At 31.9% G+C, this 14,475-nt stretch overlaps 1 protein-coding gene across 1 annotated transcript in view; it reads left to right on the top strand.

Annotated features, from left to right (window-relative positions):
• Positions 1-14,475, top strand: part of ROBO2 (roundabout guidance receptor 2) — a 795,143-nt gene that overhangs the window by 70,928 nt on the left and 709,740 nt on the right. Inside the window, 1 exon segment of the mRNA XM_074192780.1 lies at positions 5,776-6,102. Coding sequence (XP_074048881.1) covers positions 5,776-6,102 — 327 coding nt within the window.

The raw sequence follows: 14,475 nt of genomic DNA on the forward strand, positions 1-14,475 counted from the left end.
GGCCTGAGTGCTATTTCACTGTCATTTCCTGGACCTGGCTTCATCTCCTATAAACACAGAAAGAACATGTTTATATTGGTCTTTTCTTCCTGAATGGTCACAAGCAGTTATACTCTCTAATCAACCAGGTTGTGAGTATGTGATATTTTCTAGGAAGAAGCTATGATCTCTTAAAAAGATAACCAAATTAATCTCGAGAATCATGAAGACCAATCCAAGTTCACCTTTCTGTGCACTGCTGACTTTGTATTTCAAGATCATTCTGTTTCATTTCAACAAACTATCTCAAATAAAAGTAAGACAACAATGGGATGAGATATTCACTTTGGTTAATACTGATATAACCATCCAGGTCAGGGCTAAAGACCATGCTGCAAAGATAGAAACTTTCTCTCTCTCTCTCTCTCTCTCTCTCTCTCTCTCTCCTTCTTTTTTAGGTTTTTTGCAAGTGACTTGCCTAAGGCCACACAGCTAGGTAATTATTAATTGTCTGATGCCAGAATTGAACTCAGGTCCTCCTGACTCCAGTGCTTTATCCACTGCTCCACCTAGCTGCCCCTTTGTGGAGGTTTGCAAGACAATGGGTTTATATTATTTGCTCAAAGTCACACAACTATAAAATGTCAAGTGTCTGAGGACAGATTTGTCCTCAGGACCTCCTGATTCTAGGGCAAGTGCCCTATCTACTGCTTCATCTAGTTGTTCCCTCCTGTTTACTTTTAAAACAGAAATAATTTTACTTTTCATTGATTTTCTATTAAATAATTGGAAGAATATGCTAGGTCTTTTGTTTTTATGACAATAGAGAAACAATCAATTCATTTGAAGGGAACAGAAACCACCATGTGGAATTGCTGAAAAACATAAGTGGCTGTAGTACTTTTATTTTTTTTATTTAAATGTATTTTCATTAGAAATGAGGAAGCTGGAAATGCTGTGTAGTGAGGTAGTAGTCTTGTAACTTCCTTTAGGATATTTGTAAATTTCCTTGAATAGTTCCTGAGAATGATTTAATAGTAGTCATTAAACTAAAGTTGTCTTGAGGAGATGAAATAAGCTTTATGATCCAAATGTCGTCTTTCTTCCTTACCTGTCACATGCAGAAAATCCAAATGGCATTTTAGAGACATTTTTTATATCTCTTCTTCTTTTTCCTCAAGTAGAGAAAGTGTATTGAAACTCAGTCATCACCAAACATTCAAAAGTTAAAGAGATATATGCTTATTGAGTTCATTTTCCTTCACTCTAAATTAAACTCATTGATCAAAGTGGACACAGACCTTGTGGTCATATTGTATGAGATACATTCTTTTCAGCTTAGAATAGTTAGCAAAAAAGCAATTATAAATATTTTGGAACCTTTGAAATGTAACATAAATGAATGTCAGTTCGACATCTTAATTTATTTTAGTAATCTTGATATCTTAGTAAGACACATGTAAGAATGGCCCATGAAAAATAGAAACATTATAAATCTATCTATCTATCTATCTATCTATCTATCTATCTATCTATCTATTGCTATTTGACTATTAAAAATAACTTTCTTGGGGCACCTGGGTGGAGGACCTGAGGACTCAAGAGGACCTGAGTTTGAATTTAGTCTCAGACACTTAATATTTATTTTAGCTGTATGACCCTGGGTAAGTCACTTTAACCTTTGCTTTGCAACACCCCCTCCAACTTTCTGAAGGATTTTAAATTTAATTTACTATTAATCACAAAACATTATATCATATTACATAATATATTTCTTTCATATCACTTGACTTTGTGAACTTCCAAAACTGTAGTTTATTTCCTACTTATAGGAGACATAATATGCATTGGTTTATACAGATCAAACAGAAACATATACACATACACCCCATAGCCATACACATACTCAGCAACCCCCCCACCAAATGTAGCCTGATTTTGTCCTTGAAAATCATGAAAATGAATGAAGACATCATTTGACCTCCAAGTTACTTCATACTGTTTTGGTTATAGTGTGTAATTTAAATTATTGTTCTGAGGTCAGTGACCTATAATATTTTTGAAAGATTTACTAAAATAACAGCTGTTTTGTATAAATTTTTTGTAATATTCTATATTATCTAAAAAAATCTATGGTTATATTACTCTGTTCTGTTACACACATTATTGTTCTTGCTTATTATGCAAATGTACAAATGGATTATAACAGCTAATTTGAAATTACAGCAGTCCATCTTGTCAGTGACTCTTTAGAATGTTCAAACCTAGGAGTTATTTTTATGTTGTATGGCCATGTAAAACCAATATGATGAAAATGAAAATTCTTGGACATTTTGTTGTAAACAGCTTTATAAAAGAGACGTTTGTGTTTACAGATATTGCTTTCTCAATTTGGTAAAACAGATTTCCTCCAAGTCTGACATATTCCCTGCTTTGCCTTTTAGAACTTGTAGTTTACTATATAACCCAACTCTGATACTACTTGCTACATGGAGCCTTTGCTAAATACCTCTTCAACCCCAGTCCTCAGGTGCTACTGTTTCTCTCTCCCCCCCAAAATTAAATTGTATATATTTTGTATATACTTATACGTGAACATGTTGTCTCTCCTGATAGACTGCAAAGTTCCTAGAAACAAGGACTATTTAATTTTTGTCTTTGTATATGAAGCACTTACAAAAATGCCTAGGAAACAGTATGTATCACCATAGGGACCACAGTGGCTAGAGTATTCTACTTATTCCCATCTCTACCTAGTCCTTCTTTTGCTCAGGACTGAATTACACAGCCTAAAAAAGGTTCAGTCTTTGGGGAAAACTGGTCTCTAATGAGAACATGGCTAGGCTCCTTTGATTCACACTTTTGGCTCATTAAAACTATACCCTGCCAGTCTGAACATGTTTTGTTAAGTTTTGTTCATGTCTAAGTTTCCTGGAAAAGAGAGGAAGTACTCAGTGTTCAGTATGTTAGCTATAGGACAATACAATTGCCTATTCACAAAAGAAATGTCAAAATACAAAAAAGATTGTCACATATCCATTTATAGCAGCAGTAATGCTAAGCGCTATTATATTTGGTTGGGAGATTATAAATTAAAACAGTCTGAATATAAAACCCATTTTGTGATGATGTTGATTATTTTACATTTTATCCAGTTCTGTCCTACCTGAGCTCCTAGTATATTTCTTCTGGTAAAAAAGGGCCAAAGTTAGATTATTTCTCTTGGTGATTATCTTCCTAAGAATACTAAAGTATAGTAGTTTCAGGTAACTCCTCCTCCTCTTCCTATTAAATTCTGAACAAAAGGAACGAGGACTTCTGTTAGTGATCACAATTATTCTTTTCTACCTGAAACTGTTACCCGCAGCCTCACTTAACTGTAACCACACTCTCCAGTGTTGTAGTGTATGCACCTCCTTGTTCTAGGTTTACCACCAGAACTTCTTACAGGCAGTGCAACAGAATTGTCTGACTCCCTTACTTCAGTGTGCTGAGAGTCTCTGGAATTTCTGATGCTGCTCTGGTTACTCACAAGACCTGCAGCTGACTTACCTGGATGTGACCTGTGCTTAATTGCTTAACCATGCTTCATTCTCACCCCAGTGAGACTGACCTTTCCTGTCAACCTTCTTAATTATCTTGGACTTGAAAAATATTTCACTCCACACTTTTATTGATTCTGCCACTCTAAAGTTACTTTTCAGGCATAATTTTAAACTTGTTTGGAAGAGAATTCAGGAAAGCTAAGGCATGCCTCTTGCCATTATTCCAGTATCTTCAAGAATATAATGATTTTTAGAAATAAATTCTTAGAGGACATATTTTTCTATCAGGGAAATATATTGTATACTCACTTAAAATGATGTCTATTTATATTTAAAGTTATTGAAGTTATTAGAACCATTTTCAAATTAAGAAGAAAAAAAGACCTATATATTATATTAAATATAATACCCACTTTTGAAGCCAAAATGTTTAATATCCTTCCATAATGAACAAAATTATATATATATATATATGATTTTTAATTAATAATTTTTCTCCCCTTAGAACAATTTTATTCCCACTCAACTACTCAAGTTGTTATGTTATTCAGATATCTGAGTCATCTGCTATCTGGGGTATAAATACTGAGCATCTGAGTCTAAATAAGGTTTGGTTACAAAGAAAGAGAGACAACCAGAGACAGAAACAGAAAAAAGGGGAGTAAAACAAAGAAGGTGAGGAAAAAGAAGGCGGCATATTGGTACATTGGATAGAGTAGTGGAAGTCAGGATGATATGTATTAAACTTCTGCTTCTGATACTTAACTTTCTGTGTGATCATGGATAGATCACTTAATGTTGGGGATCTGCCTAAGATTTATCTCCTAGATTATAGATAATTTAGCATTTCTTTGGTGGAAGGAGTCATGGACAAGAAAATATTGACATGTACTGTTATTAGAAATGGGAAAATAAAACTGAATTATTTCAGGTTATTTATATTAGTTATCCAATATACATATGCTATCTCTAATTTGAGTCACATTTCTATAAAATTACTTAATTTAAATTGGACTGCATCTAAGTACAGGTACTCCATTTCTGAATATAGAGACCATACTAAAAACATCTCATTTCAATAATTACTCTTTAAATAAATTATTCTTTATGATGTGTATATTAAAAGCTAAAAGAGTTGCAAAAATCAGAGAAGGCATGTCTTGTCTCAAGGATCATCATATCTTTGCCCAAATAATTTGTATAAAATAAAATATGATAAGCATATAACAACAACAACAACAAAGCACATACAAAGCCGTGAAAGAAATAATTGAATTCTGCAAAGCAGTGAAAACTATTGCTCCAATAGAGGATCAAGGACATTTTGATTAAAGTTATGCAATTAGGCTGGATTTTAAAAGATAAATGAGATATAAACATGTAGCATATTCAAGCTATGGAAACTAGGATGAGAAAATCTTGGAAAGCATAAAATTTATGTGAAGTATGTGACGAGCAAGTGGAAGATATAGTTGGAAATAATAGAGTACGTTAGTTTATGGAGAATTTTCTGTGGCAAGTTTATTTAGTAAATAATGAGGATACCCAAAGGGTTCTAAGTAGATGAATAACATGAATCTTTCTTTACCTTAGGGATGTTGACATGGCCTTGTGTGAATTGTGAATTAGTAAAGTAGGAAAACTGTGTATAAGAAGACTTTTAGTCCACTACACATCTTGCACTTTTCAAGTAGGCAGTAGTTATTCATACCTTTACCATGAAAATAGATGATTTTATGACTACTAAGTAGACAGTTTACTCTACCTGGAACTCCTTTGGAGCAGTTCCCAATGGAAAATATCAAGAATGTAAAGCAAAGATATGTGTCTAGAACATTTATATGTTGCAGGGTAACTTAATAGTCCTTTTTTAAAATCTAGAACAATAGAAAATTAATTTAAGAAGCAAAATGAATGTTTTGTATTTGATCAATTCTTTGAAATGTGTGTGCTTTCATGTATTTAATTTTATATGAGAAGACAAATTTGTACCCAGATTCATTGTTTTTGTTGAAAAAATGAATAAATGAATGAATGGTTTAGATTCAGTGCATGATAGTTACAGAAGAAGAAGAAGAAGAAGAAGAAGAAGGAGGAGGAGGAGGAGGAGGAGGAGGAGGAGGAGGAGGAGGAGGAGGAGGAGAGAGAGAGAGAGAGAGAGAGAGAGAGAGAGAGAGAGAGAGAGAGAGAGAGAATAAGGAAAAAAATTAAAATGTATACAAGAACTTTTCTTTTTCTTTTTTGCTTTTAGGATCACGTCTTCGCCAGGAAGATTTTCCTCCCAGGATTGTTGAGCATCCTTCAGATGTTATTGTCTCTAAAGGAGAGCCTACAACTTTGAACTGCAAAGCTGAGGGCAGGCCAACTCCAACCATAGAATGGTACAAAGATGGTGAGAGGGTGGAAACTGACAAAGATGATCCTCGATCCCACCGCATGCTGCTGCCTAGTGGATCTTTATTTTTCTTGCGCATTGTGCATGGACGTAGAAGCAAGCCTGATGAAGGAAGTTATGTCTGTGTGGCAAGGAACTATCTTGGCGAGGCAATGAGTCATAATGCATCTCTGGAAGTGGCATGTAAGTAAGATCATCCTTGAAATTTTCGGAACACATATGCATTTATTTCTTTGGTAAACTTTCATTCATGCATCTTTGAAAAAAGTCAAAATATAACTTAATCTTATTGAAAATATAGTTAAGAATATATAGTTGGATGTCTGAAAATGCAGTTTTTCAGACCGTTCAAAATAGTATTCAGTTACCTAAGCTTACTAAAGTACTGAACTGGCTTTTTTCCCCCCTCTAGTACTCATCTGAATAAAGATCTTAATACAAATGTTTCTCTCTGGACTAGAGTCTTCTTCTCAGGACTAGATTGGAAATATAAATGAACTCTTGAACATTAAAACCTGCTCATGCAGAACAGTCTCCCAAATTTGACTTGAATACATAGTTTAGATAAATCTTTTAACAGGGTTATCAGATGGATTGCACCCTCTACCTGCTTATTCTTTGTGATTTTATTATGTGATTTGCCAAAATAATTTTCTTGTAATAGAAGGTCTTTAAAAATAGATCCTCTTTTGATACAATAAACTTTTCTAATACATAACCAGAGAAAAACCTCTTTACAATAAACAGTCTTTTGGAAGACAGTAAGCAAACTGATTAATTTGTCTAATAGCACATTCTACTTTTGCAGTTTTTTCTTATTTTATTTATAAATAAAATCATAATTTTGTTATACTAAATTATACACATTATTCTATTATCCATTAGAGAGCTTTGTCATTGTTTTCTGATTTACATATTTAATCACTGATGCTAGAACCAGGTCTTTGATTAAGTATTTTACATTATAATAATAATAATACTAGAAATGATCTTAAGAGTTTTAGGAGGTATCAAATAATGTGAAAGTATATTAAGTATTTCAGGAAAGTTTCACAGAACTGTACTGACTTTCTTTGGAAGACGAATTTCCCTCTGGTGTGTTCTTCTCTATGTCAGTGAAATTATACAGTTGATCCTCTCCCTTTCATTGTTACAGAAATAAAAAGAAATTTTTGACAGACAATCAAGCACCTGTCATGAGATCATGTTACTGTTTCATGTTTGTCATTGGTGTTAATTCCTTTGGGAATTAAATAATAATTTTGTAATTATTTAAATAAAATATAGTTTCATCATTCAAAATGAAGTTTAGAATAGATGTCAATATATAGATAAACAATGGTCTGAATAGTATATACCTCAATTAAAATACTTTGTTTTTAAGATAATGAAAATACATTCCTATGTAATTGGAACTAATTTTCCTTTTTCAAGACCCTTATAGGGCAATTAGTATAATTAACAATTATAGATGTGGAAATTGAGACAGACACTCAAACTATTAAGTCATGTTGCAAATTAATAGAAAAATCAATCAATAAGCATTGATTAAATGCAGAATTAGAATTGGTTTAATGAAGACCTGAATTCCTATTTAGTGGCCCTTCTAATTCAGTGCTCTAAGGATATGAAACTCCTTTCAAAATAATAAGTATAACAAAAACTTATGTTTTAAAAATAACATTTATTTTTCCCCAATTACATAGCAAAACAATTTTTAACATTCGCTTTTTTATTAGTTTTGTGTTACTAATTTTATCCTCTTCTTTCTCCTGTCCTTTCCCAACCTCCCCCTAGATGATACATAATCAGCTATATAATAAATATATATATATATAAATTATGTAAATTATTTACTTATTGCAATTTCTGTAAGAAAATTCAAATGAAATATAAAAGAATTAAAGAAAGTGAAAAATAACATATTTAAATCTATTCAAAAAATACCATTCCTTTCTCTGGAGTTGGATAATATATGTCATCATTAGTTCTTTGGGATTGTCTTGTATTTTAGAATTATCATTATATTATTAAGAATAGCTAGATCATTCACATTTCTTCACCATACAAAATTACTTTTACTCTGTACAATGTTCTGGTTCTATTCATTTCATTTTGCATTAATTCAACCTGGAAAACTTATATTCTTAAGAATATACATTTGTTGGACAATGATATTTTTCATAGACTACTATGTATATAATCTATGGGCATATGATTTTTGTCCTTTTACTTTAAAGAACTTCCTAAAGCATTGGAAGTCTTAAAATTTTACAGCTAAACCAAACCTTAGAGATCACTTGGTTTAACTTCTTCAATTACTGGTTCTATGATTAGGAACTATTTATACTTATACTAATTGTTTGATTGTATTCTGGTAAGGCTGAAATGTTGTAAAGGTGTATTTGTATGTAATGTATACACAATTTTTGCAAACATTAGAATGATATATAAATATCAGTTATTTTTTTTATCATTTTACTGATTAAGAAATGGACACTTACAGAGATTAAGTAACTTACCCAAGAAAATATAGGCAATTAATGGACTCTTGACACTCACTTTTGACTTATAGTTCAAGGGTTTTTTCCACAATACCAATAAGTTATACACTTTTTTAGAAATATGCAACTTATTATTAGGGTCACATTGGTTATCTGATGGTGAAGTGGCAATATTTTATATAGAGGAACAGATCATAGACTATTGCAGTCTTTGAAGGACGAAGTTTGGAGTCATATAGTTGGCATGAGCAGGCTAGAGGATATTACAAATGAGAAATTAATTATACCTGAGAAGCATATAAAGAGATGTAAAATCATATGACTGTGTAGTGTGAATGTTACCTGCATTAGATTAAAATGTAGCTTACAAATATTGAATAAAATAACTAAAATAGAGTAAGCCCTAGATAATGTTAATATGTAGTTTTCTATTTTCAAAATATTTGACATTTAATTATCTCATTTAGTCCTTGTAACTACTTTGTGAAGTAGGTGATTATTATTATACCTCATTTTGAGGTATAATCACATTGAGGAGTTAAGTGAGAGAAGGGTCTCTCATTTTACTCATTGCTTCATGGATGTCAGAGTGTTTCAAAATGTTTATTTCTCTAGGTCAGTTGCTAGGGCAGACAGTACTTTCCCCTTATACCTTTAATAAATAATTTAGATTGAGGAAGACTGCATATTTAGTGGAGAAAAATGTACTTAGTACCAAATCTATTAGTTGAATTTAGAATCACATGATTTCTTTTGAGACTGATTTATTAGCCAAAATTTTATTTCAGCAATCAATTTTTCTCAGTCATTCTCAAGGCTCAAACAATATTTAAACATTTAGCAAATAGAACCATTTTTGATAAACAGTATTTGATGTGACTGAATTCACTGGATGCTTTTCCAATGAGAATATCAAAAGAAAGAAGTTGCAGTTGCTAATATGAATAGCATTTCATTTTGCAGCAACGGGGTGCCACATGTAAGGAACAGAAAGTGTATGGGGGAATCCTCACAGAGACTGAGACTGTCTCTGATCTAAGCTGAATCAGTGGCAGCCCCAAGAGATAGCAGCCATAGCCCCAGGTGTTAAATATGTGACAGCAGCTTGATCTATCGACCACTCTAAGAGGGGACTATGGCCTAAATGAAAATTCATGAAAAATTGATGAAGTCCCCAGATTATTTTTTTCCCTTTTCCTTTTCTCAGCACTATGCCAGTACACTGAGGAGAGATTAAATGAGGTGTTGAACACTTTAGTGGCAAGAAGGTTGTGGTTCAGAGGTCAAGGGGGCATACAGAAATGGATCTTTTTTTCTCCCTAATTTTCTTACTTCTAAAGCAAAACACAAGGGCTTTTCAGATTAGCTGGGATTTGCCATGGCTTTGATATCAAAATAAAAAGCATAAATGTTAGAAGAAGATTTTTGGTGCTACTACAAAAGAGTGAACAGTTTCTGATTCATAATTCAATTGGAGCACTAAGAATAGATTGAATTCCATGACTGCGGGGTGATTTTTTTTTTCATCTCCATATTTCAGGGCTCATGGTTGAACTGAAGTCACTTATAGAAAGAAATGGTCTTGCATTATTTATAGCTCACAGATTGCTGGAACAGCAAAGATTTGGAGCACTCCACAAACATAATGATCCTGTTTACTTTAAAATCCCCAACTAAATTGATGTTTTATCTTTACCAGTAAAAGAGGTTACAGTGGAAGAATGAATTGAGTAGGGGAGGTCGCAGATGCTATTCAAATCGAGTGAAGGGTAAAATATTTCATCCATATTCTAAGTTAACAATGAATTTGCTTTTTCTTTAAATTTTAAATGCATAAGATATCCTAATTATCAATAATAATGAATACTAAACCCCAAACCACCTCCTTCCCACCATACCTTATTTTTCCTGAATATTTTGTGTTTTCTTTTACAATTGTGCAATTTTAGAACTTCTTCCATTTTTTTCTGCTTCTGAAGGAAGTGCATAGTCCTTTTAAAGTTTTTTTTTGGGGGGGTTGTCTTTGTGAGGAATTTTTAATGTATAATGAAAAATGGATGAATCCTCTCATTGAATAGTGAGCAGGACTCAGAATCTAGAAGACTTGTTTCTAGGTTTAAGGCATAAATTTTCTATACATTAGATATAAGATTTTAAGCAGTTCAGGTGATTCTTATCAAACTCTCTTAAGAGAGTAACTTTCTATATTACTATGGAGTTTTTGGACTGAATCAGGCTGAAATAACAGGTCTGTATCAAAAACAATGGAGAAATAGAGGAAAGAAAAATCCTTTCTAGCTTAATAAGTGATTGTTGAGATATTTTCACTCTACGTGACCCATATTTCTTTTTTAAAGGTACTTTAAAATGTTAATTACCAAACATGTGACATATCACTTTTATTTTAAAAAATGGATATGCTGACACTTTTCATAGTCTATGGAAACAATTTCTCAGTTCATGTTTTATTCAAATGACATCACCATTTATCAAAATTTTATGACAAAATATAAGTAAGTCTTAAACATATGATGAAAAGCAAATATTGATATTTACTTATAAAATAATTTATAATTTTCCCATTTAAAATTCTAAAATAGTATATAATAATTATTATAGGATCATAGATTTAGATCTGGAGGAGGAAGATGTTAACTTTTCTTTTCAAAGATCATAGCAAATCAGATTAGTTTAGTTTTCCTCAATGTTACATTGCTTGAATCAGACACTGACATCCTCTACCTCACACACTCATTTCTAGATAGGGTCATCATGCTATTTGTCAAGAAATTGTTTTCCATATTCATTTTATCCCATGTCTGCGTGTATGTTGCAATTTTTTGTTACTAATTTTTTGGTATCTTTTTCACTAGTTAACTCTGAACTGTCACCCTCATTTACAATTTATTTCCCCCCATACTTTTGCTCATCTTTTTATTCATATTAAGCCCTTTAAATAAATCTCTCTCTTAAATAAATATCAAAGTTGCTGGTCATAAAATTTATTGACAGAATGATAAATAGTTAAAAGAAGATGAAAATATTGTCTACAATATATTAGTTATGAGATAGATTACAGTAAAAAAAAACAATTTTAGCCTTTACTACAATTGCTGATTTCGAAATTTTGAAAAGATGAGTTCCACTATTTAGTTTTCTCAAGATACCAATTAAAGTATCTTCCAAAGAATTTTCTTCTTGTTTCTTCACAAGATAGATAATCCCCTGTTCTCTCAGGAATTAAGTTCTCTGTCCTTTCTTCAGTCAAAATAATTAACAGTCCCTCCAGAATGAGAATTAAATGCTTCATTTCCTTATTGAATTCAAAAGAATGAACAATTAAACTGTAGCTGTTTATGAATCTATTGCCTCTTAAAGATATAGAATTTAGTCTTTGTGCAGTAGGAAATTTTTTTTTAGTCCCTGAAAATCTTATGAAGTTGATCAAATACACAATAATTATATACATAAATATATCTCAAGGTACAAAGCACCATGTGACAGACTACTTCATGTAAGGAGAAAAACCAGTACAAATTAATCAATACAAATGATAATCAGTAAATGGCCTAATAATATATGCTTAACACTACATACACACTACCCTAGCTTAATATGGTCCCTCTTCAAGGATATATCATTTCTTTGTCTCATCCACAGTTTCTTATCTGTATAGTTCCATTTATAAATGTAACCTCCTTGAATGCAGGGGATCGTTTTTCCTTTGGATACCACCCAAATGTTAGCTCTTTCATTCCTCCATATGGGTCCTTTCTATCTGCCTTCACATGGGTGTGTTGCTTCTGTTTGACTTAAGAGCTCCCTTCAGTATTCTTAATTATCTCCCCTTTCTCATTTAGGCCTTGACTCTCCTGATGTGTTCCTCCTTAAAAGCAAACTGATAAATCTGTTCCTAGGTGTTCTGTATAACTGGTATTTTTGCATGATACCTTAGTAACTCAATGTATGATTCCCCCCCCCCACCCCAGTTCTGAACTTCCTTTGAATTTCCTAAAAATCTTCCCATGGTAATATTTTTTTTCTTTTTGGAAATGTCTATATTCATATCTATTCCTCTAGTCTATGCATTTCATTAGCAAAGTGGTCCTATCATTTTAGTGACTTAAAATGAAATTATTTTCTATAATCCAGATTTCTATCTTTTCATTTTATGAGAAACTCCAAAAAACTCCACTGATTTTACTTTTCTATTCTTATTTCTCTCTTAAGTCAATATAAACCTAGTAGACTCTCTTTTAAATTAACTACTTTTAAAATGACATTCTGGGAAGTCATTCTATATCCTTATTAGATAATAAGGGAGTAACTAATGGCTTTTGATTTAGAAAGGATGGTAAGAGAAATATTACTAAAGAATAGTTTAGAAAATGTAAACCTTCCACTGTTACATAAGAAGGACTGCTGGGGTGGGGGGGAAGATCCTGGATGCAGCAACAAAAAAACATTTTCTATCTGTTGTCCAGTTGTAAGTTGATAAAGACAAGACTTAGAATAGTAGTAGGATCAAGAAAATGGAAAGAAGTGCAAGAGCTATCTGGAACAGAATCTTAGAAAGTACTTTCTTTTTGTACCTGCATATAAGAGAGAAAGAAAATCAGAAATCAAAGATGATTATTTGGTTTTAAAATTTGGCAAATTATGTTTGTAAATATTAATTGAGATATTTCTATTGTTTTAAACTTAAATTGAGATATGGAGTTAAAGTGTTTGTTGATTTATTGAAAAGAAATTGGAATCCAAATGATCATTTGAATTGTTATCTGATAAACATGTAAACTTGGAAATGACTATAGGAGTCATCTCATTTCATGCAGTAAAAACATGTACAGTAATGATGTTAAACTCAAATTGAATTAAGAATCACTAATCTCTACATAAGAATCCATATATTGACTTAGTTTTAAAAGATAATATTATCTAATTTTATTGTATTTTTATTTATTTTGTTAAATATTTCCCCAATTAAATATGGTTGTGATCCATCCATTGTTGAGCACGTGTATTTGACACCACAGATCTACAAAATCTCCGAACTTTATTGAATATATATATATATATATATATATATATATGTATATACTTTGTGATTTTCCTCACAGTTAAAGGAAATTTTTTCTTTTAGTTTTTGTTGTTTTTTTTTTTTTTGCAAGGCAATGGGGTTAAGTGACTTAAGTGTCTGAGGTCAAATTTGAACTCAGGTCCTCCCTGCCCTTTAAAGGAAATTTCTAATAGTTTTAACATTTTAAAATGTAATCTTGCTGTCTCCTTTTTCTCCTCTTTCATACTTGTATCTGCCATGAAGTTATCCCTGTTCGGTCCTTATATAATAAGTCAATATTTTTTAAATGACTTCTATATGCCAGGCACTATGTTAATTACTAGAGGCACAAAGAAAGGCAAATGACCATCATTCCCCTTGAGGACTTCACAATCTTTTGATAATAACATTCTAGAGAGATCAATCATTCACTGAATTCCAAGACCCTGCTCTAAATGTGAAAAATCTTTCAAAGTCACTGAATAAATTTAAATGATACCAGACAGAATGTCTTTTCCAGTAGCTAAGGGATTTTATCTTGGTTCTCTGAGCCATTTATCAAAGGCATCTGGAATAGGACATTGCAACTATTGACTCTTTTACTCAGAACTTTCCTATAAACCTCTAAGAAGGAACCTCTTGTGAGTGGCAGAAGGTGAATAATTAGGCCCCAGTTTCTGGGGACTTGTCCCATCTGTCCAACATTAACCAGAGTAAGACTGTGTACATTTCTAAGATTTCGGAGAATTTTGGACTTCTCTTCCTTTTAGTATTATAGTATTTCATACCTTGATGCTTTAGCAGATAATGCAGTTTAGATTAATCTTCAGAACATTGTAAAGTCTCAGTATTTATCAGTTAAAAAAATTTATCATATATATTTTATATATATATATATATATATATATAATTGAATGGATAGCACATAAAGCTGGACTATTAATAGATAAATAGACAAAGAAATAATATATAGAAGATATGATAAAGGAATTT

The sequence above is a fragment of the Macrotis lagotis genome, chromosome 6, assembly GCF_037893015.1.
Source record: "Macrotis lagotis isolate mMagLag1 chromosome 6, bilby.v1.9.chrom.fasta, whole genome shotgun sequence".
NCBI classification, from domain to species: Eukaryota; Metazoa; Chordata; class Mammalia; order Peramelemorphia; family Peramelidae; genus Macrotis; species Macrotis lagotis.